This window comes from Xenopus laevis, chromosome 7S, assembly GCF_017654675.1.
Source record: "Xenopus laevis strain J_2021 chromosome 7S, Xenopus_laevis_v10.1, whole genome shotgun sequence".
Classification (NCBI taxonomy): Eukaryota; Metazoa; Chordata; class Amphibia; order Anura; family Pipidae; genus Xenopus; species Xenopus laevis.
The window spans coordinates 29,631,319-29,657,933 of NC_054384.1; the positions used below are offsets into that span (position 1 = coordinate 29,631,319).

At 38.2% G+C, this 26,615-nt stretch overlaps 1 protein-coding gene across 1 annotated transcript; it reads right to left on the minus strand.

Annotated features, from left to right (window-relative positions):
• On the minus strand, positions 1 to 24,838 carry oit3.S (oncoprotein induced transcript 3 S homeolog). Its single transcript, XM_018227561.2, has 9 exons — positions 24,750 to 24,838; positions 20,201 to 20,575; positions 18,427 to 18,537; positions 14,367 to 14,489; positions 8,546 to 8,668; positions 7,342 to 7,502; positions 3,489 to 3,904; positions 3,200 to 3,299; positions 1 to 482 (listed from the first exon to the last, which is right to left on the minus strand). Exons 1-9 carry the CDS (start codon positions 24,814 to 24,816, stop codon positions 303 to 305), a joined length of 1,656 nt encoding a protein of 551 aa, XP_018083050.1. The 5' UTR covers positions 24,817 to 24,838; the 3' UTR covers positions 1 to 302.
• Between the last annotated feature and the right edge of the window lie 1,777 nt (positions 24,839 to 26,615).

The following is a 26,615-nucleotide window of genomic DNA, read 5'->3' on the forward strand; positions in this document are numbered from 1 at the left end:
TGCTGTTTTTGTTTAGGCTTTTATGCTGTGGGAGAATGGGAGGGTTGGAACAGCACAAGTTAACACTACTTTTCATTAATGCCATATTTTAGTTACATTTCAATGTAGCAATGATAGAAGGGTGATGATGGCTAGAAACATATCTATATACATCAGTGATAATGAAAAGGAAACAGCATGTCGCAGCTTTAAACACAGAAAATTACAATGCAAAGATGTTCACACCCGATGGATGCTTGAAAAGAATAATAGCACATCCAGTGACGAAGCTTTATATACAGAATTATCTTTCTGAATTAAAACTACTCCTCAAAATCAATACGAATAGGTCCACCGGTGAGGAGGCGATTTGCATAGTGAGTGGCTTTTCCTTCTTCATCCATCTCAGCAGATCTCCTCATGCGACTCCGGCATCCTTGAGCACACCGAGACCTTTCATCCAATGAGCCACAAACTAAAACTTGGCAGTGCAAGAATACTTCCTGGGGTGAGGCAAAGAAAAATGGGGTTTGTATCATATGCTACACAGGTATAGCTTACCACTGTCATGTGCTTTCACTAAGCAAGCTGTACTCTTCAAAGTCAAATGTAGACCTCCTTCATTTACAGGTAATAATCCATTATAAAGGGAATACTGATGCCAATGAATCAGCCTACTATGCAGAAGAGACATTTGTTGTAGTGATGTGCGGGTCAGGGTTTTCCTGACCCGCACCCAACCCTAACCCGCCCACACCCACGCTTCCGGGGTCCTTTTATAGACCCACACCGACCCGCCCCGCCAATGACGTCACAATGATGTCACGAAAGGGGAGGGGGCGAGCAGACGCGAGACTATAAAACCGGAACCCAGAAGTCGGATGCCGGCATTTGAAAGTGACTCCGAGGAGCAGTGCGAGGTCGACCCGAACCCACCCAAACCCGCCCGACCCACCCGGTATCGGGTCGGCCCGCACATCACTAATTTGTTGGGTTTTTTTGTTTGTTTTTTATTTACTTCAACAATTTGCTGATCTATACAACAGCTGGCAAGGGATTAAAAGGCATGGCATATAAAATACCAAAAAATTTTAAGATCAAAATGCACTAAGACATCTGCTCATTTTGGCTAAACATGTGGAACTTTTTTATAATAATATAATTTTTTATAATTTGGCCAACAAAGGGTTGAGCAAAATCAAGTGAATCCAACCATTTAGCCCATATATGAGATCCAGCAGACCCATGAGCAGACCCATGGACCACATAACGTCCCTGCTCAATAATTCCCTCATAGATTTGATTACGGAGGGGGTCATTCTCAGCTGTGTGGGCACCATTGCCTTAGAGCTGCAAAAAGTGATGATACGTGGCTGTTTACTAGGAAGCTTTGTCTTAAAAATAACACGGGGCAAAAGCCACTCATATTTACACACCCATGGGACACAATACTGGTATATAATTGAACTTTGCTCTTGAAGGATTGTTGTATGTGCAAATACTGATTAGACGTGTAGCACTGGACTTAGATTGGAAGAAAGGCATTTTGCTCTTTATAATGATGGCCCTTCTCTCTCTCTCTTTGTGACATCATTCCAGTTATTAGTGAGAAAAACAAAAAACTTTACCTTTTTAACTACAGTGACAGAATAGATATTTTCTTAAATCACTCTTTCTTTGGTTGAGCTCAGGTCTATATTTGGAAGACGGCAATGGGTTCTTTAATCACACATACTGCCGTTTTTATAGTTTCACAATGAGCAAAAATGTCAGTGGCACACCCCTTTGAAGTGAATAGATCCTTATGAGACATACGTTCTCTTTACTTTCAAAATGAAATTTCAAATAAATGTAGCCTGTCTGATTGTATATAATGTGGTTTATAGCCTGCACTTAAGTTCACCCACATATTACTTGTTTTTTTTATTACAAGAGAAATGCTGCTGTCCAAGCTGCAAGTAATCAGGATAAAGTCCTATTTTGTGCACTGATATGTGTATGACCTTTAGCCCAGCAGTAAACAATTACTATCTGCTAAGTCCACAAGAGCCTTCTTAATGATTGCACACCTTGAAGTCATCTATTAAGACCTTAGGTACAAGTGTCAGATTGCAGTACAGGCAGGTGCATATGACCAAGTAACTAGGCAATGTTTCCCAAACTCTGGCTATGGCCACCCTAGGCCAGCTGTTACTCCATATTCTGCTCACAATGCTCTGCCATTATGTATGTAGTCAACCAGCCCAATTATTCACTTGCATGGTTTTATGAAAAATTACAATTTTGCATACAGAAAAGCTGATTATACTACATAGATAAAGACAGTGTTTTTGTCTACTTGCTTTATTTTACAACTATTTTGGTTAAGAAAACAGAACTGACTGTTGCCCTGTTTCCCATCACCAATTCTTACCAAGTTCACCTTGCCAAGCCTCTGTCTGTCTTGCATTTTACATGTTAAATATATTTACTAATAACATTTGAATATTTTGATTCCCCTATACACCCAAAAATGTTTATTACATCAGCCTTGATAACCTTAATGTTACCCTGCTCTTCTGTAAACTTTAGGGCAGTGTTTTCCAACCAGTGACTCGTGAGCAACATATTACTCTCTAACCCCTTGGATGTTGCTCCCAGTGGCCTCAAAGCAGTTGCTTATTTTTGAATTTTTGACTTGCAGACAAGCTTTAGATGCATAAAGCCACACTTACTGCCCAACAGAGCCTCCTGTAGGCTGCCAGTCCACATTGGCTACCAGTAGCCAATTACAGACCATATTTGGCACCCCATGGACTTTTTGCATGCTTATGTTGCTCTCCAACTTTTTTTAACATTTGAAAGTGGTTCACGGGTAAAAAAAGTTTGGGGACCCTTGCTCTAGAGCATTGGCTCCCAAAAAGTGGGGTTGCTCTCCCTCTAAGGGCCTGGATCAGTGGAGGGGGGAGCTCAGTCTGAAGCCCAGTTAGGGAGATATTTGGAGGGAATGCTTATAGACTTACCATAAGACAACTGAAATCCTACCTTGAAGGTGAGTTATGGTTAGATGTATTTTCTGTTCTGTATATTTTTTTATTTACACTATGGCAGAATTGAAGATTTCAACATTGTCCTATATCCATAAATCTGTGCCAGTTGTGCCAAAAGTGGAACCTCAAAGGTGACCTTGAACTGAAAAAGAGTAACTGTTCTTCATAACATACAAAATAATAACTTTTACCTTGTTATCTTTTCCCACAAACTTGAACACTGGAACCTGAAAATGTCTGGCAAGATGATCTTTTGATGAATATTGTTTCACTGTGTCATCAGAGACACATCTGAAAATGAAAAAGAAAATAATATTTAAGATTTGATAATCCAAAAGCTTCCATAAAACGAATGACTATTTTGCACTAAAAACAGGCAGAAGAAAGTGTCTGCTAAGTGTTAATGATTTAAAATATACCTAAAAGTAAAGTTAATTATGCTAGTAAATAAATATTAACTAATAATTTAAAACTACTTGCCCATCTTTAATTAAATAGTACTTCAAGATCTCATCGTTATTGGAAGTTGGGGTTGCAAAGCAGCTCTCCACAAGGGTTTCCAAGCCATTCACACGCATAAGGGGTTCAATACCAAAATAAAGGGAGTCTCTGAGTTTAAGCACTGGAAGATCTTCTCTATATGGCTCATCAAAGTCTTTATCCTTGAATATTTCTAGAGAGAATGGGAAGGTTCCTCGGTTTCGGCCCATGATCTCCAATGGGGAGTTCTTTAGGTTGGCGACATAACCTTCAGAGATGGTATAAAGCCGTGGGAATTCACAAGTTACCGGGATGAGGAGTTTGCTGGTACGAATGATAATATCTCCACTGCTGCCTGGGGTCTGCTTGGGCATTCCAGTGACCAGATTAGAAGCAATGATCTTATCGCTTGCCACCTGATAAAGTCAGAATATCAACATTAACTTGACAATTACAAGTTTAAGTTTCATACAATACAGAGCTGACTGTCAAGATCAACACCAGAACTCTTCCAAATTATTATAATTAAGGATCTGCCATTCCAGAATGATGTTTCTATGGGTGGACTGATCAGATAACTCAAAGGTTGTCCCATGTTTTGGTTATCCATAATCTTTAAGAGTAGCATAGTTGAGGCAGAACTAGTGAGTGGTTTTGACACATGTAACAAAATATGTATGTAATGATATGATTTTTAAGTCTAGGACAAAACAGATGTATAAAAAGGGATTCATTTGATGATTGAGCCCCTTCAAAATATATGTGTGTATATGTATATATATATATATATATATATATATATATATATATATATATATATATATATATATATATATATATATATATATGTATATATATATGAAGTGGATTGACTCTCCGCTTGTTGGGTGTATGCACCAGTCATGTATATTACTCATAATCATAACAGTGCACGACACGTGTTGGACATTTACTGTATATATATATATATATATATATATATATATATATATATATATATATATATATATATATATATGAAGCCTGATAGACTCGTGAGTAGAGAAGGCGGGTCTACACATTATAATCCATAAAATATAATTGCATTACACAGCTATACCTCTTAGTTGTATGTAACAATATTTCCCTCTGGCTTAAGTATATGTTGAGGATTAAATGTTTCGTTTATGCTCTTGGGTTAACAGTTTTGATTTTATATATTTTTTTATATGTTTATTTTGTTGCCAAGAGTTGAACATTGACCACTATGTGAGAATTGACTTCAATTTATATTGTTTCTTTGCATGTTTACTTTGTTGCTAATATTTAAATACTGGTCACTATGTGAGAATCCACTTCGGATTCAGTAGTATTAATATGTGCCCATTACCACAGTAGGGGGGTGTTGTTTGTAATTCAATACACTTGTGAATTGTCACAATTTCTCACAAGCCACAGCAGGTTCCCACAAAACAGTGTTTTTAAGTTGGATGTTTAGTTTTCAATTGCACTTTGACAATGACTACACCTATGGGTCATATATCAATATATATTTACAGTAAATGTGGGGTACCTAATCTATTTAAATCCCAACCTTAACCCTCAATCTTTTCACACAATATCCTAAACAAAAGGATAATGTGAGAAAAGATTAAGGGTTAAAATTGGGATTGGCAAGTGTTTGATGTCATTGGTGCTAATGATGCTTGAGAAAGGGGCGGGAGCCCCAAAACATTTGTTTTGCCTGGCTGGCTTAATCCACATTAAGACAGCCAGAAAGCAGGTACCACCTGCGCAGGAGAGGAGGGGAGGGGAGAGGGGAGGAGAGAGCAGCACAGCACCCTACAGGGCCCTGCAGCACAGTTAAAAAGTTTTTTGGGACACAATAAAAATAAAATTGAAAAAGCCCCATGGGCCCCTCAGCACTGTGGGCCGCTAGGCTATAGCCTAGGTTAGCCTATTCATTAATCCATATATATATATATATATATATATATATATATATATATATATATATATATATATATATATATATTGCTAAGGTCTGTTTTGACTATTAGCTCAACTGTGGGAACCTTGGGAATTACTGTCACTTTAAGCATGGCTTCTCTAGCGGCAGTAGGTGCACTAGGTGCAAATTATAAGGGATGGTAAGGAGTGTTTGGACACAGGTACCATTAAAATCAATATACACAACATATGATTCCACTTTAGCACAATAACACTTGCACTTAAGTATTAAATGAGCCTTTCATTCTCTTCTTCTACCTACAGATGGTGCAGTAGTTGCACAATATGTCTGACACAGAATGTCTATGACTAGCTTTAGAAACCAAAGAGCTAATGTATTAGGTAATTGCTATCCAACTGACCCCCCTTGTGTAGCCCCCTCATGAAAGTCTGCTTGCTGTGACTACTTCCCTTGTGTGTACGGTTTAAAAGGTATCAGAACTGAGATTAATTGGCCCCTGCATTGTTTACACCTCACATTCAGACAGTAAAATCCTGCATTGTTTTCAGATGTAAACCCCCTGCATTGTTCACATCTGTAACACATCTATTGTTCACACCCTTTAAGCTCTGTACTGTTCACACCATATCATAATTTTTCACCTGTTCACACCCCAAACAAACTGCTGCATGTATGTTCATTTTAGAACAGTCCTGATAGGTTTGTCTGTCTGTAATTCTGCCTTCACTATGCTTCCAGTGTGTGCCATACTCTACCTGCTCTACACTCTCTGTGTGAGCCATACTCTGCCTACCCTATGCTCCCTGTCTGTGCGATACTCGGCCTGCTCTATGTTCCTTGTGTGTGCCATACTCTGCCTGCCCTATGTTCATAGTGTGTACCATATTCTGCCTGCCCTAGTCTCCCTGTGTGCCATAATCTGCCTGCTCTACACTCCCTGTGTGTTCCAAACTCTGCCTGCCCCATGCCCCTTGTGTGTGCCATACTCTGCCTGCCCTACACTCCCAATATGTGCCATACTCTGCCTGCCCTATGTTCATTGTGTGTACCATATTCTGCCTGCCCTAGTCTCCCTGTGTGCCATAATCTGCCTGCTCTACACTCCCCATGTGTACCATACTCTGCCTGCCCATGCCCCCTGTGTGTGCCATAATCTGCCTGTCCTACACTCCCTATGTGTGCCATACTCTAGCTGCCCTATGCTCCCTGTGTGTGCCATACTCTGCATGCCCTACACTACCTGTGGGATGAGAATCTCATAGGGTTTGTTCTGGGGGGGAGGGTCTATTTGGAAATTGTTGTTAGGGGGCCCCTAAGGTGTTTAATTATGTGCTGGGGTGGTGTTGTGTTATCCACAGTGGAGAAGAAGGCATATGGATTTAAGGGTATGTTTTAATATGACTTAAAAGTTTCACATATGAGTGATGAGCGATATCCCTGCAGTGAGTACTGGCAATTTGGTTCTTTGGTGTGCTACCACCATTAATGTGGACATGATCTTGTGTTAACAAGGGTGTGTTTTAAAGTGGGTGTGGCTTAAAACAGGGAGTGGTCAACACCACTACAGTCATTCTGACCCCTAGAATTATGCCGGTTGACAGGCACAACTTGGAGCTTCGTTGCACTTGGCAGTACTGCATATAGAAGGGACAACACTCGGAGGAGAAGTGGGCATTTCTTGACTGGACCCCCCCTTTGAGCGTCATGCAAGAAGCACTATAAAGAGAACGCCCTGTGATGCAAGGTTCTCAAGAAACCTGTATTTAATGTCTACTCTGGGATAATAGGTTCATATAATCACATATAATAGGTTCATACAATACACATATTTTGCATATTTTAGTCATCAAGTTTTTACTTTAAGTGATTCTGAAAATCTCAAGAAAGAATACTTTTACGAACATTGATGACTGTTCCACAGGTCTTTAGGTTAAAGTTGACATTGACATGGGTGCCATTGGAGACTCCTTTACAGGATGAGTTTGATAGAGAGAGTTCTAAGCCCCCTACCAGATCCTTTGGGACAGCGACTTCTATAGTGCTGGGTTTGCACAGCACAGGAACTGCAAAGAATATTATAAAATATGAAGCAGCTTAGTACATGGACTGGGCTAGTTAAAAGGAAGTGTAAACAACAAAATATACATTTGCCTAATATAAGTAATTATAATTCTAAGCAATTTTCTAGTGTGTATTAATCACAGATTTAAATAATTCTTAGTAAACATTACTCCAACTGAAGTGAGTATCTGTCTGTCACTTTCTGTTTTCTGCCCTGATGGTTCCGAATTTTTAAACAATTTCGAAGAAGTCAGCTGAAATGAATAATATTAAAAATTATAATTGTGGCCAATTCCAGTTTCAGGGACTAGAGCCAGGCCAAGATGGCCAGGCATCCTAGGCTACCTGGACAGCCACCTTGATCGGTAGGAGGGACAAGCAACCTGGGGGAGACAAGGACCAAACTAGGGGTATGCAAAAAAAAGAGGTACGTGCCCCATGTTCCCTCTTGCATGTCAGCCAAAGAAGCCATTATAACTCATGGTTGTACTTATTTCCCAATAAGTGAGCTTTAATGGCTTCCATTGATATGATCCATTCAACTTTGAATATGAAGACCTTTTGGGTTGGCTGGGAAGCACTTTACCATTTGGCATCTCTATGATACTTTGCTGCTGTAATGATGTGGGTAGCCAAAATTTTTAATGAATGTGTTTTGTATAATGTATGTATAAATATATATTGGATAGTTGCTTAAAATTACATTTTATTAGGCATCATTTTATTTTAGGTTTACATCAGTGTTCTGACATTATTTATTTAGTTATTTATTTATTATAATGCATATAGTTTGTACAGAAGTAATGAATAAGGGTTGGATTCACAAACAAACTCTACTGATAAATTGCATAAAGGGATTTATGAACCTTATTATTTGACTAAAACCTGTTTTGTTCATCCATCCACGGTATAGTCTATTTACTCTTTGTAAACCTTCCGACACTCCCACAAAAATTCTCTTGTTTGCCAAACCCCAGTTTGTGACTTTTTTTAGGAATATTTATGGCAAAACATAAGTCACAGGTGACCAAATAGTTTCACTTACCTTGACAGGTGAGGTTATTATCAGAGAGGATCAGACCTCGTGGGCACTGACACTGATAGGATTCCCCAGTTTCAACACAGGTATGACTGCAGCCGCCATTGTTGTGCTGGCAGCCTGCAATATCTAAAAATAGAGGAACCATATTCAGTGATGTATGGTTAGTGGTGTATGAGATTTATAAATCTGTTTTAATTAAAGTGTTTCAGGTTCAATCTGTATCTTATCCATTAATCAAATAGATATTTCCCTAGTTATAAAATGAAAAGTGAAGGCAGTGTATAATTGATATTAGCAAGAAAAAGAAATGTATTTTCTCTTAACCTGTGCATGGAAGTAAGAGCAAAGAAGCTTTCTCTCCATTGTCTTATGACATTCAGAAGAAAAGGCCTCTGACCCAATGGTTTTCCAGGGACCAGATGTAACTCATTGCTGAATGTGTGACAATTCTAATTACCTAGGCTTTTAGTGGCAGAATAATTACTGCAAAAGTGAAAAATCACACAAGGCAGTGATTACTGAATGATCACTGTACTTCCTTTGTAATAGCTATGGCAGAAGTAAAAAGTTATGATGCATAACCACAATCGGCATATGATGAACATTTGTATGTAGTAAAAAAAAAAAAAAAAAAATATATATATATATATATATATATATATATATATATAGACAAATACAAGATTCCTCTGCACTCAACCCATTATCAATATATTTAAGACAGAGACATTTTGTGCATACTGCTACTGAAAAATGCCTTACCCTTTAAACAAAACAGGGATTGTTTGTCAATATATTGCAATATATTTAAGCTGGCCAACTACGTCAAAGTCATCCCATATCTGGCCAGTCCTATGCTCAATTTTCATCTGATTCATTAAGAATTCTATGGTTTAATTATACATTTTAAAAAAGGGACGAATACGTTTTACCTGCAACTTACTAGCTGCTTTCAAAGTAAAACTCCCAAACTTGGCTGCCCTTTTATTAGACACCAGTGGGATCACCTGACTATAGTTGGAGGGGGTGGGAGCTACAACATGGAGCTGGTCACTGCTCTTGTAGAACTATAACAAACAAGGGAAAGTTGTGCTCACCACTAGTTTCCAAAATCATTAGGCGGGGGTGCAATGAGGGTGTGACCACAAAATACATATAGACAAATACAAGATTCCTCTGCACTCAACCCATTATCAATATATTTAAGACAGAGACATTTTGTGCATACTGCTACTGAAAAATGCCTTACTCTTTAAGATGTTTTACTGACTAGTTTCGATGTCAGCAGTTTGTACACATCAATTGCACATGAGTCTGGCCTTCGAGCCCTCCGTTACCACCTTGATCAAACCCAATATAGTACACCACAAAAAGATTTCATTATCGATTTATTTGAAATTGTGTTGCATCAGAATTATTTTCTTTTTGGTGACCAGTATTACATCCAACAAAGGGGGACATCCATGGGTAGTAATGTGGCACCCACATATGCCAACCTATATATGGCTTTCCTTGAAGAAACACTTGTATATGTGAATCCAATGTTTTGTAAGCATTGTATTCTATATATACGCTATATAGATGATTTGCTGGTTCTGTGGAAAGGTACACCTGATACCCTACTTGAATTCCACACGTTTCTCGATAACATGGAGGAGACGTTAAAATTTACCAAAATATATGATCCATGTTCTATAAGTTTCCTTGATGTTCAAATAACAAGGGTGGGGACTAAACTGAAAACGGATTTGTTTAGGAAAACAACGGACAGAAACAGTTTACTACATTACACTAGTTTCCATCCGAAGGCCTTGAGAGACTCGCTACCATTGACCCAATACACAAGGTTAAAGCGCATAGTCAGTGATGAGAATGCGTTTGACACGCAGGCTCGTGAGATGACAATGCGGTTTAAGGATAGAGGTTATCCACAGGAAATACTTGATGTAAACTATAATAAGCTACATGACAAGAATAGAAGGGATCTGTTGTTACCCACTAAGAGAGAAGCAAATAAGAGTGATAGATTGGCATTTGTAAGCAAATATACCACAGCAAGTAGGCATGTTGGCAACATCATACGCCGACATTGGCACATATTACAATCATGCCATGAGAATATACCTTCCTTTCAACAGGTACCCTTATTGGCTTACAAACGTGGGAGAAGCTTAAGAGACCAACTGGTAAAAGCTGATATAGGTGGTAAAATTGGGTCTAAACAACTGTTTTTACAAAATCCAAAATTTGGTACATTCCCCTGCTTACATTGCGTTCAGTGCAATTCAGTAATAAAGGGTAATCATTTTCATCACCCACATCGAGGGAATAAGTATAACATCGATAAATATTTCACTTGTGATTCATCGTATGTCATTTATATACTGAAGTGTCCTTGTGGCCTACTTTATGTGGGTGAGACCACACAGAAGATACGTGATCGTATCTCTAAACATAAATCTACGATACGAAAGGGGCTTTACCGGTCCCGGCACATTTTCAAACGGCACGACATTCTGTCAGCCAACTGAAATTCCAAGTGATTGACACAGTAGAGATACCCAGGAGGGGTGGTAACAGGCTATTAAGATTAAAAAGATTGGAAATGATGTGGATTCATAAATTGGATACGATCTGGCCCCGGGGCTTAAATAGGGAATATACTCCAGTATCATTTATCTTCTAGGTGATTAAAGGGTCTTTGTATGCATATGTTGATATTATACACACCACATTATAGCGACTTGACTTTAGTGTTGAATTGTTTTATTCTTCTCCTTTTTTAAGGGAATTGAAAGTACTGAAAACTACATTGAATACCCTGAGTGCTGACAAAACCTTAGACATATCAAGGAGTACCTCAGAAAACTGCTGAGTGAGATATGCAAGGGTTGTCATAGGAATGCCTCAGGTATGCAAAATTGATAATTATCTCTTTGAATAATTTTTCTAAAATAATTTTGTATTATGTACAGGTTTGATATTAATGGTCTATTTATGGGATATGTATTGGATTTTTTATGAGATTCAATGGACACGATACGTTTCACTCTGGACATGCACAAAGAAAAAATAACTTTCAAAAAATGTTTTTCAATTGTTTTTAACTTTTTTTGGACTCTTTTTTGAAAAAATTTTTTAAAAATTTTTTAAAAACTTTTAAACTTTTTTTCACAATGATTTTGTATTACCGGGGTTAAAATTGACTATGATTAATCCACTTTGTAATTTGATTGGATATTCAATTGAAATGGGTGGGACTACGATATGCACAACCCCCCATCCCTCACTTTAAAAGGGTTGTTTGTGGTGTGTTATGGGGCTTGACAAAGGACCAGGGAGGTCCGAAACGTTGCCTTTATATGCTATGGGCTACACAATAAATCTGCACTTGAGCACTTATGCAAGACTAACAGTGTGCTGCTGGTAATTTCTTGGAGCATTGATGTGACCCTTTGACAGGATTGGGGTCTTCCGGTTCAGCACCTGGCACAGCAACTGTGAGACGAGTTGGGAGGTGAGCGCTCCATATTTGTGATTGTTACCCTTTAAACAAAACAGGGATTGTTTGTCAATATATTGCAATATATTTAAGCTGGCCAACTACGTCAAAGTCATCCCATATCTGGCCAGTCCTATGCTCAATTTTCATCTGATTCATTAAGAATTCTATGGTTTAATTATACATTTTATAAAAGGGACGAATACGTTTTACCTGCAACTTACTAGCTGCTTTCAAAGTAAAGGTGGCCATACACGGGCCGATAAAAGCTGCCGACAGACCAAGTCGGCAGCTTATTGGCCCGTGTATGGGGGCCCCCGACGGGCTTCCCCGATCGAGATCTGGCCGAAAGTCGGCCAGATCTCGATCGGATGGGGTTAAAAATCCCGTCGGATCGCGGCCGCATCTGTTCGTTGATGCGGTCCCGCGATCCGACCGCCCGTTTGGCGAACGCTAGGATCCGATCGTTGGGCCCTAGGGCCCACGATCGGACCAGCCCGATATTGCCCACCTCAAGGTGGGCATATCGGAGGGAGATCCGCTCGTTTGGCGACATCGCCAAACGAGCGGATCTATCCGTGTATGGCCACCTTAAAACTCCCAAACTTGGCTGCCCTTTTATTAGACACCAGTGGGATCACCTGACTATAGTTGGAGAGGGTGGGAGCTACAACATTTTGTTTAAGGGCTATTCCACACGGGGAGATAGCGACGCGTTTGCGGTCGCGGCGACAAAGCGCCGCGACCGGCGCAGGCGACAGTTTTGTATGGGCGCCTATGTAAAAACGCCTGTGCTAACCACACGAGGCGATGCGCTTTTCAACAGTCGCCTGAAAATGCCTCGCCAGTCCCTTTGTAAAATGTATAATGAAGCAATAGAATTCTTAATGAATCAGATAAAATTGAGCATAGGACTGGCCAGATATGGGATGACTTTGACGTAGTTGGCCAGCTTAAATATATTGCAATATATGGACAAACAATCCCTGTTTTGTTTAAAGGGTAAGGCATTTTTTAGTAGCAGTATGCACAAAATGTCGCTGTCTTAAATATATTGATAATGGGTTGAGTGCAGAGGACTCTTGTATTTGACTATATATATATATATATATATATCAATATATCAACCGTATATGTATAATATATCAAATTACAAAAGAGTAAATGTGATTAAAAAAAGACACAAAGGGGCAGATTTAGCAAGGGTCGAATTTCGAAGTTAAAAATACTTTGAAATTCGACCATCGAATTGAAATACTTCGACTTCGAATGAACGATTAAATCCTTCTTAGGTAGGATTTTTGTGTGTGGGTCTGCGAGTCGCTAGACTGTGGGTGGTGGGTGTCAGATCTAATCTGTATTACTTACAGATTAGATCTGACACCCACCACCCACAGTCTAGCGACTCGCAGACCCACACACAAAAATCCTACCTGCAACCTGCACGGCATCCACATTTTTGTGGGTAACCTGCGGGTACTCAACCAGCTACAGGACTCTATCTTGCAGAAGAAAAATAAAGAGAATTATATGGAAAAAGTCCCAGGGTCCTAAAGCAATGAATATATCTGTCACATTCTCTGAAAGTCACTTTAATCAGAGCTTCTAGTAGGGATATATTTTCTTATATTATAAAGAAATACATTTTAATAATATTTGTGCCCTTATACTAGCAACATTTTTGACACTGGATAGTTGCTAATTCTTTATTTGCTAGTGGCCTAGACCATTGGATTTAGCAGACTTTAACATATTTATTTTAAAATATTTTTCCTACAAGACATTCCGGCATGCCAGGTTAATTAAATAAGCTGTGGGGATTCTATGGAACATCAGTCCACCGTAACAAGGGTTAATTGCTTTCATACATTGCTGGCGATTTTATTTACTTTACATTTACAGATACTCTATACTCAAGTGCAAGAACTCTTAGTGCACTGTAGAGCACCACGTTTGACAAGTCCACAGAGGTGATTTCTCCCAATTAGCCAGGTACAAGATACACAAGGGGTGATTCACTAACACCAGGTAATGTTAGTACCAGTGCAGAAACTAAGAGCAACAGATCAGCAATTAACTTTGTTTTTTTTCCCTCTAAATAGAAAACACAGATGCAAAAAGTACACTAATGTATAAAAATAGGTTTTTTTTACCCTTTTATAATTGTCAAACAATCCCAGAAGAAGTGCTTCTCAAATATTTAATATAATTAACCGTGTCCAACTGGCCTGAAATATTGGCAAGGAGAACTTTTAAGGTATAAATCAGAGCCTTTGATTGGCTGGGAGGCAGCCAAGGTTATTATCGGAATGTATCAATTACCTTCACAGGTTTTTCCATCTTTTCCCAAGACCCTTCCTTTTCCACACTCGCATCGGTAAGAATTTTTCAAGTTTATGCAAATCTCACTGCAGCCTCCGTTGCTTCGTTCACACTCATTTTCATCTAAGTGGCAGAAAAAATCATATTCAAGCTTGTACCAAAAATGAGTTGCTTTTTATAATTAATGTTTTCAAACAGAATCTTATTACAGTCTATTCAGAGTCCTGCCAAGACAGTTAATCACTTAATGTTATGGGAACACAGTCTGAAAAAGCACTAATGAACCCGGACTATAGTTTACATAATATTTCATTCAAGTTCAAGTCTCTTTATACTATAAATATGCAGAACATTTGGCATGTTTGAAGAATATTCATCCCTAAGCTTGTTTTTTCCAAACATGCCAAGTGTTAATTGCAATTAAAGATGTATTTTATCCCTTCTCACCTCCCTCCCTCTTTCATTGTTAACGTAATGTACATTCTGATTGTTGGTTTTGCTGTTAAATACCTTTTTTGTGTGTTTTGTTGGTTAGCCTGCAATTAAGTGCCAGATGGCATCAACACTCTTAGGATATAAGCATAAATAAAATGTTCTTTAGTATTTTTATACTTCTGGTCTGTAAGTTGGAGCCTTTCTTGAGTGCAAGCCAATATGCTACTGTTCCGATCCCCCTTGGTTGATGGTTTTGGGCTTGGCACAAAGGGTAAATGCCTGCACCAGGTATGTTATCAAACACCGAGGAGATAAAAGCTGCATGGGTATATTTACATACCTTGGACACATGTAAGTTCTTAAATTCCTCCATTTCATAAAAAAGTGGAGCTGCTCAACAAGGAGGTTTATCTTTAAAATTATATGCCCCACTTTTTTGGGGGAGCAATTATGATTCTGCTTTGTTTGGCAGTGTGTGGGGGGAAGCCAGCAAATCTATACTTTATACTCTCACCCATCCTAAGTTGAGTGTGATATCACTTCTAACAGAGGGGTGAATAAAGTATTAATGGGTTAGTCACCACTAAACCATATCATATAAAACTTTCTATGTCACTACAGGCGCTGCCAAACAGTCATCAATTTTCTTTCAATATTAATGGAGTTTCTTCAATGGTAGCCTAAATATTGAGCACCTTGTTCTGCCCAGCACTTTTATTCATAACTCATGACCCATGGGCTCCCATAGTGTGGGATTAGTGTGGGAGTAGTGGGGGATTAATTTTAACGAGGGCTGCGATTGGTTGGGCAATATCCAAGCAGTGTAGCACATGGATTTGTCAGTTAGGAGGATGGCCCAAAAGTTCTTGTTTTAACCTGGAAATGTTTGGAGGTGAGAGAAAAGCATTTTAATTAATACAGGAGACCCATCTATGTGGAAGTAATTACCTTCAACACACTCTACGACATCTTTGTTTTGGTTGATACTTTTGAATGCTTGGGGAATTTGAAGATACCTGAATTCATAAGGTCTTTCTAACAGCCTAAGATCTGCACAGATAGAAAACAGCTTCTCTTTCTGCCACTGGTCAATATTTTTCCTTATTTCTGTACTTTCTTTAACAACCTTCACCTCCTTCATCTTTCTAGAAGCATCTGTCTCTCTAACATGATTTCATCTGAATAAATGAATGGATCTGCAGTAGCAGCTGACAGATTATTTTTCTGTAGCGTATTAAGTCAGGGACGTTATAAATCAGAAAGACTTTGGTTTCTGCTCCCATGGCAGATAGAAACTTAAAATATTCTTGGCACGAGGCGTCGTGAGTTAGAGAGAGACCAGCGGTGCCCATTTTTTAGCTCAGCAGACTCCATATTGATTATCTTTTTAACCATCAATTCATACATCAAATCAGCCTGAGATTGGACTTTAATAATCCTCATTAGAGCAAAAAATACTGACAATTATCAGTTCCCAAGGCATAAGTAATAGAGAGAGTGGTCATGAGGTGAAAACATTATTATGTCATTGAATATGTTAAAATAACCTTTACAACAGAAGTCTCAGCCTTTACTTAACTATTTCCTAATCTCATATCTTAAATAAAGTGACTCTGCTTTAGCAAATTGTGAAGAAAATAAAAAACTTTTAAAATAACAAAAATAAGGCCACTGCATTAATGGCTGCTCTCACCCAGCATTAAAATAAAACATTTAAAACCTTAAATAAACACAGTAGCATTGATTTGCCATCAATATGGATTTATGCAACTTAGTTAGGATGAAGTACATGATACTGTTATATTATTACAGAGAAAAAGGAAATCATTTTCAAAAATTATTAAATTGGAGTCTATGGGAGATGGCCTTCCAGTAATTTGTAACTTTCTGGATAATGAGTTAAGGGGATAAGGGATCCCTCCCTATACCTGTATTTATTTAATAGGTCTTAGATTTTCTATAAATAAACATGCAGCAATAAAAATATATGAAGCATAGGGGACAAGTAATACCTATTGAACTCAGGTTTAAATTCATTTTATTATCGGTTAATTCTGACATCATATTTATAGCATTTCACTATAAACATTTCATTCCCAGGCATGGCCTCACTGATTTAGAGAGACAAACGCTCAGATTCGGGAGATTTATTCGCCCGGTGATAAATCACCTCTTCTTCGGGGCGACTAATATTCCCGAACTACCTCCCGCCAGTTAGAATCGAAATCGGCAGGTGACACTCGGAGCGCTTTGTTTTCCGAAGTAGCACTTTTTGAGTTCAAGATCTATCTTCCAGTTTTAATATAGTTTGAGAACTCAGTGAGCACATGAAAATGCATGACTGTGCTACAAAAAAAGACTGTACTGAAATGTACATTTGAATGCTGGCAGATAAAACCAGGCAGAAAATGATATAATTAATTAATGAATGCACCTCGGTGACCAAAAACCCGTGTCTCAAATGCACATTGAGGGGGTTATTTATCAAAATCTGAATTTACTGTATCTCACTACTTTTAGAAAGCCATTCCGACCAAATCCGCACTTAAACTCCATTCACTTGGACTGCTACATTTATAATTGTAGTTTGTAACTCATTTCAAAATGATTGTTTACATTTGTGATGTGTATGTAGTATCTTACATGTTCCAGCATATTCTTAATAATAACTTTCTTGTTCAAAAATAAATTAAAATCGGCACTTACTTCCCCCCCCATATATCATTAGATTTCTAAAAGTCTCGATAAGAGCATATAAAAAATCTGAATCCACGACTTTTTCGGATTTGACACCCGAATACCACAACTTTTTCGGATTTGACGCCTGAATACCACGACTTTAATATCTAAGATCTAATTGAGTGCCCCTGAGTCTGCCCAATCGCTTGAATTTACCTCTCTCTTTCCGTATTCATTGCCACCATGTTCTACTCAGAGTCTCAATAGAGATGGTGCCCGTGAACTGAATGGGCATGCGCCAAAACAATTGTGGGGGGTGAGCGCTCCTTTCAGTCTGAAGTTTTAAATGCGCTACTGTGCAGATGCCACAGTCTTGGACTTGCTTCAGGAGCACATAGTTAGATACATAAATTGGGTTGAAAAAAGTCAAAGTCCATCAAGTTCAACCCCTCCAAATGAAAACCCAGCATCCATACACCCCTCCCTACTTTCACATAAATTCTATATACCCATACCTATACTAACTATAGAGTTTAGTATCACAATAGCCTTTGATATTATGTCTGTCCACAGGTTTATGGTAATTCCTATTCTAGGAGTGAGTGATTTTTTAAACAAAAGGGCGGCAACATATTAGGGGCAGCATGCCGCCCAGCCGCTTTCCGGGGAGCACTCAGGGGCACAGTTCCCCAGCACTCCGGTGCTGGCATGCACACGTGCTCGTGGGGAGGGGAGTATGCGGGCGGACTAAATCTGGCGCTGCTCAATCCTCTCCGTTGCACATGCGCGCACAGGAGGCAGGGCTTACCGGTCAGGTTGCCTAGGGCAGAAAATTAACAGCAATCCCCTGAAATAAAATTAGTGTAAGAAGCAGCATAGCAGTTACAAGACTTGTTATGGAATGTTTGAGTGTCTCTGTGCTTACCCAGATACCAAGTTCACTTACCAAGACATGTCTGCCCATCTGGGCCTAATACTGTTCCACTGTTGCAAACACAATCTCCCGAATCCACGCATGTCCCTCGGCAATCAATAACGTCACAGATATCATAGAAATCTGGCAAAATACAACAATGTTCAGAGCATGGGCACTAAGTCAATATTGCACAATATGTAGAACTGTAGTATGGATGTGGAACAGATCCAAAGCGGCAGTCAAACTGCAAAAAATCCGTTTATTGGGGAGTGTAATTTTTGAAATGTTTTTTCTATCTTCATTAAGGAATATGGTCGACTATAAATAAACATGCATCTGATATTTAATCTGGTTCCACAAGTAAAGAGCCCCTTGTTGGTTCAGTGAATTAAATAGATTTTCACTCCCTAAGGCAACAATTTGATCACCATGGGCCATAGAACTCTCACTGGTGAACGGAATACACAGACTCATACTGTCTTCAGCCAACAGGATTTTCTATCCACATGAGCAAGACATCAATGAGGTTAAGCCAAATTTATATTGGGAAGGTGTTCATTTTGGCCCTATACACAAAAGGACTAACGACTCATTGGGCAGCCAATATTTCCCCCTTTGGGCGTTGAAAATCTATGTATTAAAATTTAAACTGAAGAAGCATGCAGAATTTGTATACAATTCAGAAGTATAATATTAAATAATAGGATACTCGGTTATAAGAGAAGAGGCCAGTGTGAATGGTCTCTTTGTGTTTAGACCAATAGCCCTCTATTTACATAATTTTCCTGTCTGGAATTTCAAGACTGAAACTGATTTGTTAAATTGAGTTTGGCCTCAGTTACAAACCAACCTGAAATATCCTTTTCAGGTTAAATGAACAGAGGAGGTCATTTATCCCAACACGCCTTGCCTGTAATTGTGCTTTTTCAGAGTGTTTTGCTAATGCTAATGTAAATAGGAACATATATTTTGGGCTGATTAGTCAGAACTATGTAGCAATTAGTATTCTCATAGGTGTAGTTAATATTCAAGTTAACTTTTATTATGTTCTAAAATGTCCTAGTCTTAAAAATGTTCAATTGGTCATAATTTTGATAGTTTTTGAATTATTTGCCTTTTCACTTTGCCTCTGTTCAACTTTAAAAAGGGGTCACTGAATCGATAACAAAAAACTATTTCTTTGTGATACTACAATGATATAGTTACATTTTCTTTCTTGTCTTTTTATTCAGGCCCTATACAATTAATTTTAAAGTCTCTCATTCAAATTACTGCTTGGTTGCTTGGGTAACTTGGGCCCTAGAAACAAGATAGTGGCAGAAATTTAAAACTGGAGAGCTCATGGATTAAAAAAGGTAAATAAATAAAATTATATATGCAATATATAAAATTAAAAAGATAAAGTACAAATTTTAAGGTGAACTTCTCCTCTAACATATATTTATTAATAATTAAACAATAGAATAGTGGCACTTATATATTTAATGACCATTGCCAATAGCAACCAAACAGCAATTATTTTTCATCCGTTTCTTACAAACTGGATAATGAAAGCTAATATCTCTTTTGTTCTTGGCAATTGTTCCTATATCTTTTTTCCAACAATATGCTTCACTGATAAAAAGAATCAGCAACGATATATATCATAAGAACATTTTTTAAAATTTTAAATCTGATTTCTGAGTGAAAAGTATTAATATTTTATAATTAGCTGTGGTTTTTGACCAGATTATAAAGATTGTATATCTTAAGGGACCCAATACAATCTCTAAAATACAGATAAAACGAGAAATGAAAAACATACGTCCGCAATATACGTGGAAACAGACACTAGGCTTAGTTAGTCGATAGACATAATATCCTCCCGGACAAGCCTTGATGTTGATAGTGGTGTTCCACATACAGCAATCGTTATTGAAGCTAGCACAGGCTTGTCTTTGTACAATTCCTTCTGATTCACTTGGATGACTTCCATTCAGCCAGACTGGAGCATGAGTGCCACAGTGGTTTTCTGGGATACAAAAAGTTGGCATTGCGTCTCCTGCCATGCCAGTGAAACGGTACCACTCTCCATCCAAATGGTTGTCACACATTGGTTTGTCTTGGGACTCATTGAATTCATGGTCTGTATTCCTCCAAGGCTCATTGAGACTTATGTATGCAGAACATGGGTCGAGAGCTAGTGGGGTAGATAAAACTCAGTTAGAATACAAATGTTTATGCAAGTAACTGTAAGTTTAATGGTACATCTCTGAAAGTTGCAGTGGAAAAACTAGACCTTTAAGCATTTTGTAGCATGGGCACACTCTGGATGCCTGTAACAATCTCCTATTTATCCATAGCGGATAAGGTTAATTTTTGGGGGCCTTCATATATTATTTTTGGACGACGGTCACTAAATTGGTTGTGGAAATCCAGATTATAAAAACTTGCAGTTTCCATCTGCCCTAGGATAGGGATTTCCAAATTGTTCAGCCAAAAGCCTTTCTGTCAAGACACAAGGTGGGCACCTAAGGGGCAGCAAATGTCCGCATTCAGAAGTTCATCCTTACTCTATTTACCTTGGCATCTAGCCCTTACATCCTAGTTTGTCCTCAATGCACAGCAATGCACTCTTTAATTTATTAATTAGCAAGAGTGGGGGTCATACCATTTTCAGAACCATTTTGACCAGCTGATCATTAGCTTATCTTTAAAGCCAAGATAACAATACTGTGCACTGAGGGCCAGCCAAGAAGTAAATATGCAAGAATAGAAAGGCAGGGGGGATGAATGTTCCTCGTTTGCACTAGAGTCCTAACCCTCTAGGTCAGAGGTCCCCAAACTATATTACTCATGAGCCACATTAAAATGTAAAAAAAAACTTTGCAAAAGAGCAACCTAAGCATGCAAAAAGTCTCTGGGGTGCCAAATATGGGTTGTGATTTGCTATTGGTAGAGGACTGGTAGCCTACAGGAGGCTCTGTTTGGCAGTACACATGGTTTTTATACAACCAAAACTTGCCTCCAAGAGTGGAATTCAAAAATAAGCACCTGCTTTGAGGACTCTGGGAGCAACATCCAAAGGTACATGTTGCTCAAGAGCACCTGCTTTGAGGCTACTGAAGGGTTGGAGAGCAACATGTTGATCATGAGCCACTGTTGGGGATCACTGCTCTAGGTAAACCCTTATTTTCAACTCAAGTGTGGCTCACTCCATTATCATTTGCAGTGAATTTTCTTCCTCTGCAATATATACATGTAAGGTATGGTGCACCACTAAAGCATTAACTGCATGTAATAATGGAAACCCAGTGTTTTAAAATAATCAATCCATATATACCAAACTTTGCCTTCGCATCAAGCACACCGAAATGTAATTGAATTAATATGGAGTAATGCTTTTGATTTCCCTATAGCACATATCACAGAAAGCAAGTGGTTCAGGTGAGTGTCATTCTGCCTTTTTTTTTTAAAGACAAACAAACTGAACTTTGAAATAGTAATTAATTAAAGGGCAATGATAATAATACAGTGTATTATACAATACAAATCTGGAAGCTAAGGTGACTTATGAAGTTAGCTTGTCATAGCTAACATGTGGGATGAAAATGTGTTGGCAGATAAAATATCCAATTTTTTTGAATATCTAAAAATACTACAGTCAACCTTCAAAAAGGGTGTTTCTATCATTTTACTATTCAAATTATCAGGTCTGCACATTAGCAGAAAGTGAGTTCTATAAGGTTACCACATGAGCTTTTTAGATAGGTTGATAAGCCAGAAGGCTAATTAGCAATCCTTTTAGCCATATTGTACGTGGTTGCACAAAAAATGGGCCAGGAGTGTTTAAGTAGGGTTGACTAGAAGCTCATCTTACATTGGGCACTGACAGTGATGGTTGTGTGAATCAGTCAAGCTTTTGAGCCCTTGAGATCCTTCTTAACCTCTGTTATAAGTGATTTTCTGCTAAGTGGTTTGGCAACATAAGTATTAAGAAACACATACTGTAGAGGCTGTTCAGAAAGAATATATTGAGGGTTTACATTCTGACACAATCTGCCCCTAAGAGGTCAATTAGTATTAGAGTTTTTTGTGGGTTTTTTTTTACACTTATTGAGATTTATTCATGGTTTTAAAAACTCAAAAACCAGTAAAATGTGATTGCTGAGAAATGTTTGAGATTGTGGTTCCGCAAAGACAGTCACTGAGTAGACCAGAATTTTTGTATGACACAGTGACATTCCAAAACCAAGAAGAGATCCATATATAAGAATATATATTGTCCTAGGCCAGTGGTTGCCAGTAGTGATGGCCGAATTTGGGGCGTCTCGTTTCACTGAAAAATTTGTGACTTTCCTGTGAAACAGCGAAAAATTCACGAAACTGCGCCAAATTTTGTCTTCTCTTTCGGCAAATTTCGTCTTCTCTTTCCAGCTTTCAAAACCCCAGACATTAACAGCCAAAAAAAAAACCAATTGCTCTTTGAAGCTACAGTTTTATCCTTATTGACACTTTCTATTAGTTATCTTTGTATTCATACCTTCTTCTATTCATATTCCTGTTTCTAATTTAAACGGCTGGTTGCTAGGGTAATTTGAACATTAGTCACCAGAAGCTTGCAAAATTCCAAAAAACGAAAAGCTAAATAATTACAAAACTCCAAATAATATAAAATGAAGATCAATTGCAAATTGTCTCAGAATAACACTCTCTACAAAATATGTAAAGTTAATTTAAAGGGGACCCATCCATATATAGCTGTTGCAATTTGCAAAGAAGAATTATTTTATGTTTTATATTTTTAAAATTCATGCATAAAATAACATGTCACCTAATAGTGGCACATAAATACTTTTCCATGTGAGGGCTTTATAAAAGAATCTTCACCCCTCCCCCCTTTAAAAAAGCAAAGTCTTTAAAAGAGAAGCTTTTGTGTTTTTTCACTAAGAAGAAAATATTTTAATCATTTTACTACTCAGTTTTCATAATAGTTGATTGACGACGAAACAAAACGATTAATTAAAAAATATATAAAGGGGCCAATTCACCAAGCTCGAGTGAAGGATTCGAAGTAAAAAAAACGAATTTCGAGTAGTTTTTTGTGCTCCTCGACTATCGAATTGGCGTAAATTCGCCTGAGTAGAATGATTCAAATAGATCGAGTGCAAAAACGCTGCGACTATTCGCCATTCGATAGTCGAAGTACTGGATCGAGCGCAAAAACGCTACAACTATTTGCCCATTTGATAGTCGAAGTACTGTCTCTTTTAAAAATACTTCGACTGCCTACTTCGCCACCTAAAACCTACCGAATTGCTTTAAAAGCCTATGGGAAAGTCCAATAGGCTTGTTTTCCAAATTTTTGATCGAATAAAAAAATCCTTCGAGGGAATATTCGATCGAGCGCCTATTCGCCTGGCGAATATTTGCCAATTCGACTATTTGCCAGCGCGTAAATTCGCCCGAATTGCCTATTTGATTCTATTCGATTCTATTCCCCAGTCGAATTTCGAGGGATTTAACCCCTCGAAATTCGACCCTTGATGAATTTGCCCCAAAGTGTAGATGTACTGTAGCTGTGCATTTTTACTTTTTAAATTTAGACAAATGCTTTAGAGATCATTTGGATATCAGGAGAGATAATGCTGACTGTATCGGCAAAACCTGAAACAGACTGTGCCGCTTCTTTATGTGTCAAATCAGTTACAGAGATAATTAGCTCTGAAATCGTTTTGGAAGTGTGAACTGACAGACTGGCTGAGAGGCAAGACAATCATTTTAAAACTGCCAGAAAACTTAGAGAAGTGTTCCAAGGTAAAACCCTGATGATGCCGACTGGACTGAAAAATTTCATATATACTGTAAGAGCAGAACAAATACATTGACAAGTACAAGATAAAAATATAATATGAAATGAAATCATCAGTTCAGTGGATTTCAAGAATAGGCAGCTGATCAAAGTCTTTTAAACGGTTACTATTACATCTTCTAGAACAGAGAATTGCCACATAAGCTTCTGCATCTGTTTTCTGTATCTGCTTAAACGCGGATCTGTTTGGTGCTGAATGCCACGAGACTTGTCACAATAAAATAAATCTTTTTTGGTAGAACAGCAGCTACATATCTCCCTGTATTACTATAACAACGTAAGTTGCTGTGGACAGTTTCTGTGAATGCCAACTATCACCAACAACAACTGTGATGTTGCAGGTCAATAACAATTGGGTATATAAACTGAGCTGCCTAAAGTTGTGCTCCTAGCCACACAAAGAAATATAAAATCAGCCAACAGTGCTCTAAATGGCCTGATGCCCATTAATTAACAGTTCACCGATATCCTTGCTTCGTTTTCAGGATTTAAACATACTTACCCAGTGGGCTCACTGATTTCAGTCTTGAACAGATAGAGAGTGTAATAAGAAGAAGAAGCTGCAGCATCTTGGCAAGTCAACAGTAAACTAGAGAATGGAAGCTGGACCTCCTATTGAACTCTTTAACTTCTTGCAAGATTGTCTTTGATTATCACTGCGTGTGTATGTTTTCTTGTTTTCTTTTATTTATCACCAAAACCCCTTTCTTTATCATTTTCACTGAACACATTATCAGAAGGAAGAGGATGAAATGGGTAGCGTCTCTGACCTTTTCAATAAATATCTGCCTTGTAAACAAGGATATTTTTACCGATTGATCCCAATGCCTCATCCTCCCATTGTTTTTCTTATGATGGAATCCTGAAAATGACACTCATCTTATCCAAAAGGGAACTACACAGAAGGAATGCCAGGAGACAGACACTAGCCAGAATCTGTGCTTCCTCTTCTTACCAAGTCACATGTTGCTTATATTTCTGCATCCATATTCAGCTCTTTCCCTGTGCAAGATAACCCTTAATTAATAAACATTCAAGAAACCTGCTAATACATAACATTTTGCAAGATTAAATAATTCATAGAAATCATTCCTACTGCTATATTCTAGAACGCATATTGGTAAATTAACTAATTTATTTAGTTAATTTAACAAAATAATGTAATTATTTATTTCGATGGTTAAAATTGTGTGGGTTGAAAGCACTGGTGTAGTGAAATGATCAGGGTCCCAAAGTAAATCCACATAATGAAAAATGAGGATTCAGCGCTTAATATAGACCATTACCACCTCTTCTGTCCAATGAAGCCTTGTAGTCCGATAATAATATGTGGCAAGTACTGGTCAAATGCAGATAATTACTGCCAAAGTACAAGTGCTTTTCACAGGCGACAATAAAAGCAGTTGAACTTTTGCAGTTTGACCAGTTCTTGCCACATATTATTGTCGTAAATTCGCATAAATCACCAACGTATGGAAGAGGCCCAGGTGCACCGCCCTAAGCCTTCTGCTAGGGGAGTGGATCAAAATGTTTATTGGGCACACATGGAGGTAGCCTTATACATTTCGTGTTTCACAAACAGAAGCCTATGATTAAGGGGCAGGTTTATCATGGGTTGAAGTTTGAGGTGAGTTTCTCTGCAACAAAACCCCAACTACTATAATCTCCCTATAATCTCCCTGGGTCACTTGACCCCCTTTTCTCTAGCTAAACTTCCTTGTGCCATTATCCACCACTGTCTCTTCCACATCAGTCTTACAGTATATGAACAAGAGGAGGGAAGGTAGACCTACAAGCCTACCCTTCAGGCAATAAAGAGGGTGCAGGACCAGGCTTGCCTCATTAAAAATCCCCTTGCCTGACCTCTAATCCTAATCACTTGACCTCACTCCATCAGCTTCACTAATGCCTTCCCATTCCCATGACCATCACATCACACCCCCCTTTATGCTCCCAGGGGCTTTTGATATTAAGGTTTTTTTCTTGTTACATATTACATTATGCAGTTAAATTGTATAAAAAATGATGTTCTGTAGAAAGAGAAATCTCTATCTATTTAAATATGAATCCTTGTTATATCCTAAATGTATTACTGCTGTAAACAGTGACCTTTTCTGATTTCTTTGACTTTTTCTGGGTTGTTTTTTGTTTATATTTCATTTGGGGTTTAAATTTCATCGAATTTGGGGTATCGAATCGAACGATTCGAACGATTCGAACAATTTTAACAATCGATCAAATGATTTTACTTTGACTTCCAAAAACTTTAAAAAATGCATTAGAAGGTCCCCATAGGCTAACATAGCACTTCGGCAGGTTTAATTTGGCAAACTTTTGAAGTCAAAGTTTTTTTTAAAGATACAGTACT

Coding starts and splice junctions, on each gene's coding strand:
- oit3.S (XM_018227561.2), bottom strand. CDS start 24,816: ATGCTGCAGCTTCTTCTTCTTATTACACTCTCTATCTGTTCAAGACTG. Junction 20,576..24,749: donor GAAATCAGTGAGCCCACTGG/GTAAGTATGTTT, acceptor CTACCCCACTAG/CTCTCGACCCATGTTCTGCA. Junction 483..3,199: donor TTGTGGGAAAAGATAACAAG/GTAAAAGTTATT, acceptor GCCTCACCCCAG/GAAGTATTCTTGCACTGCCA.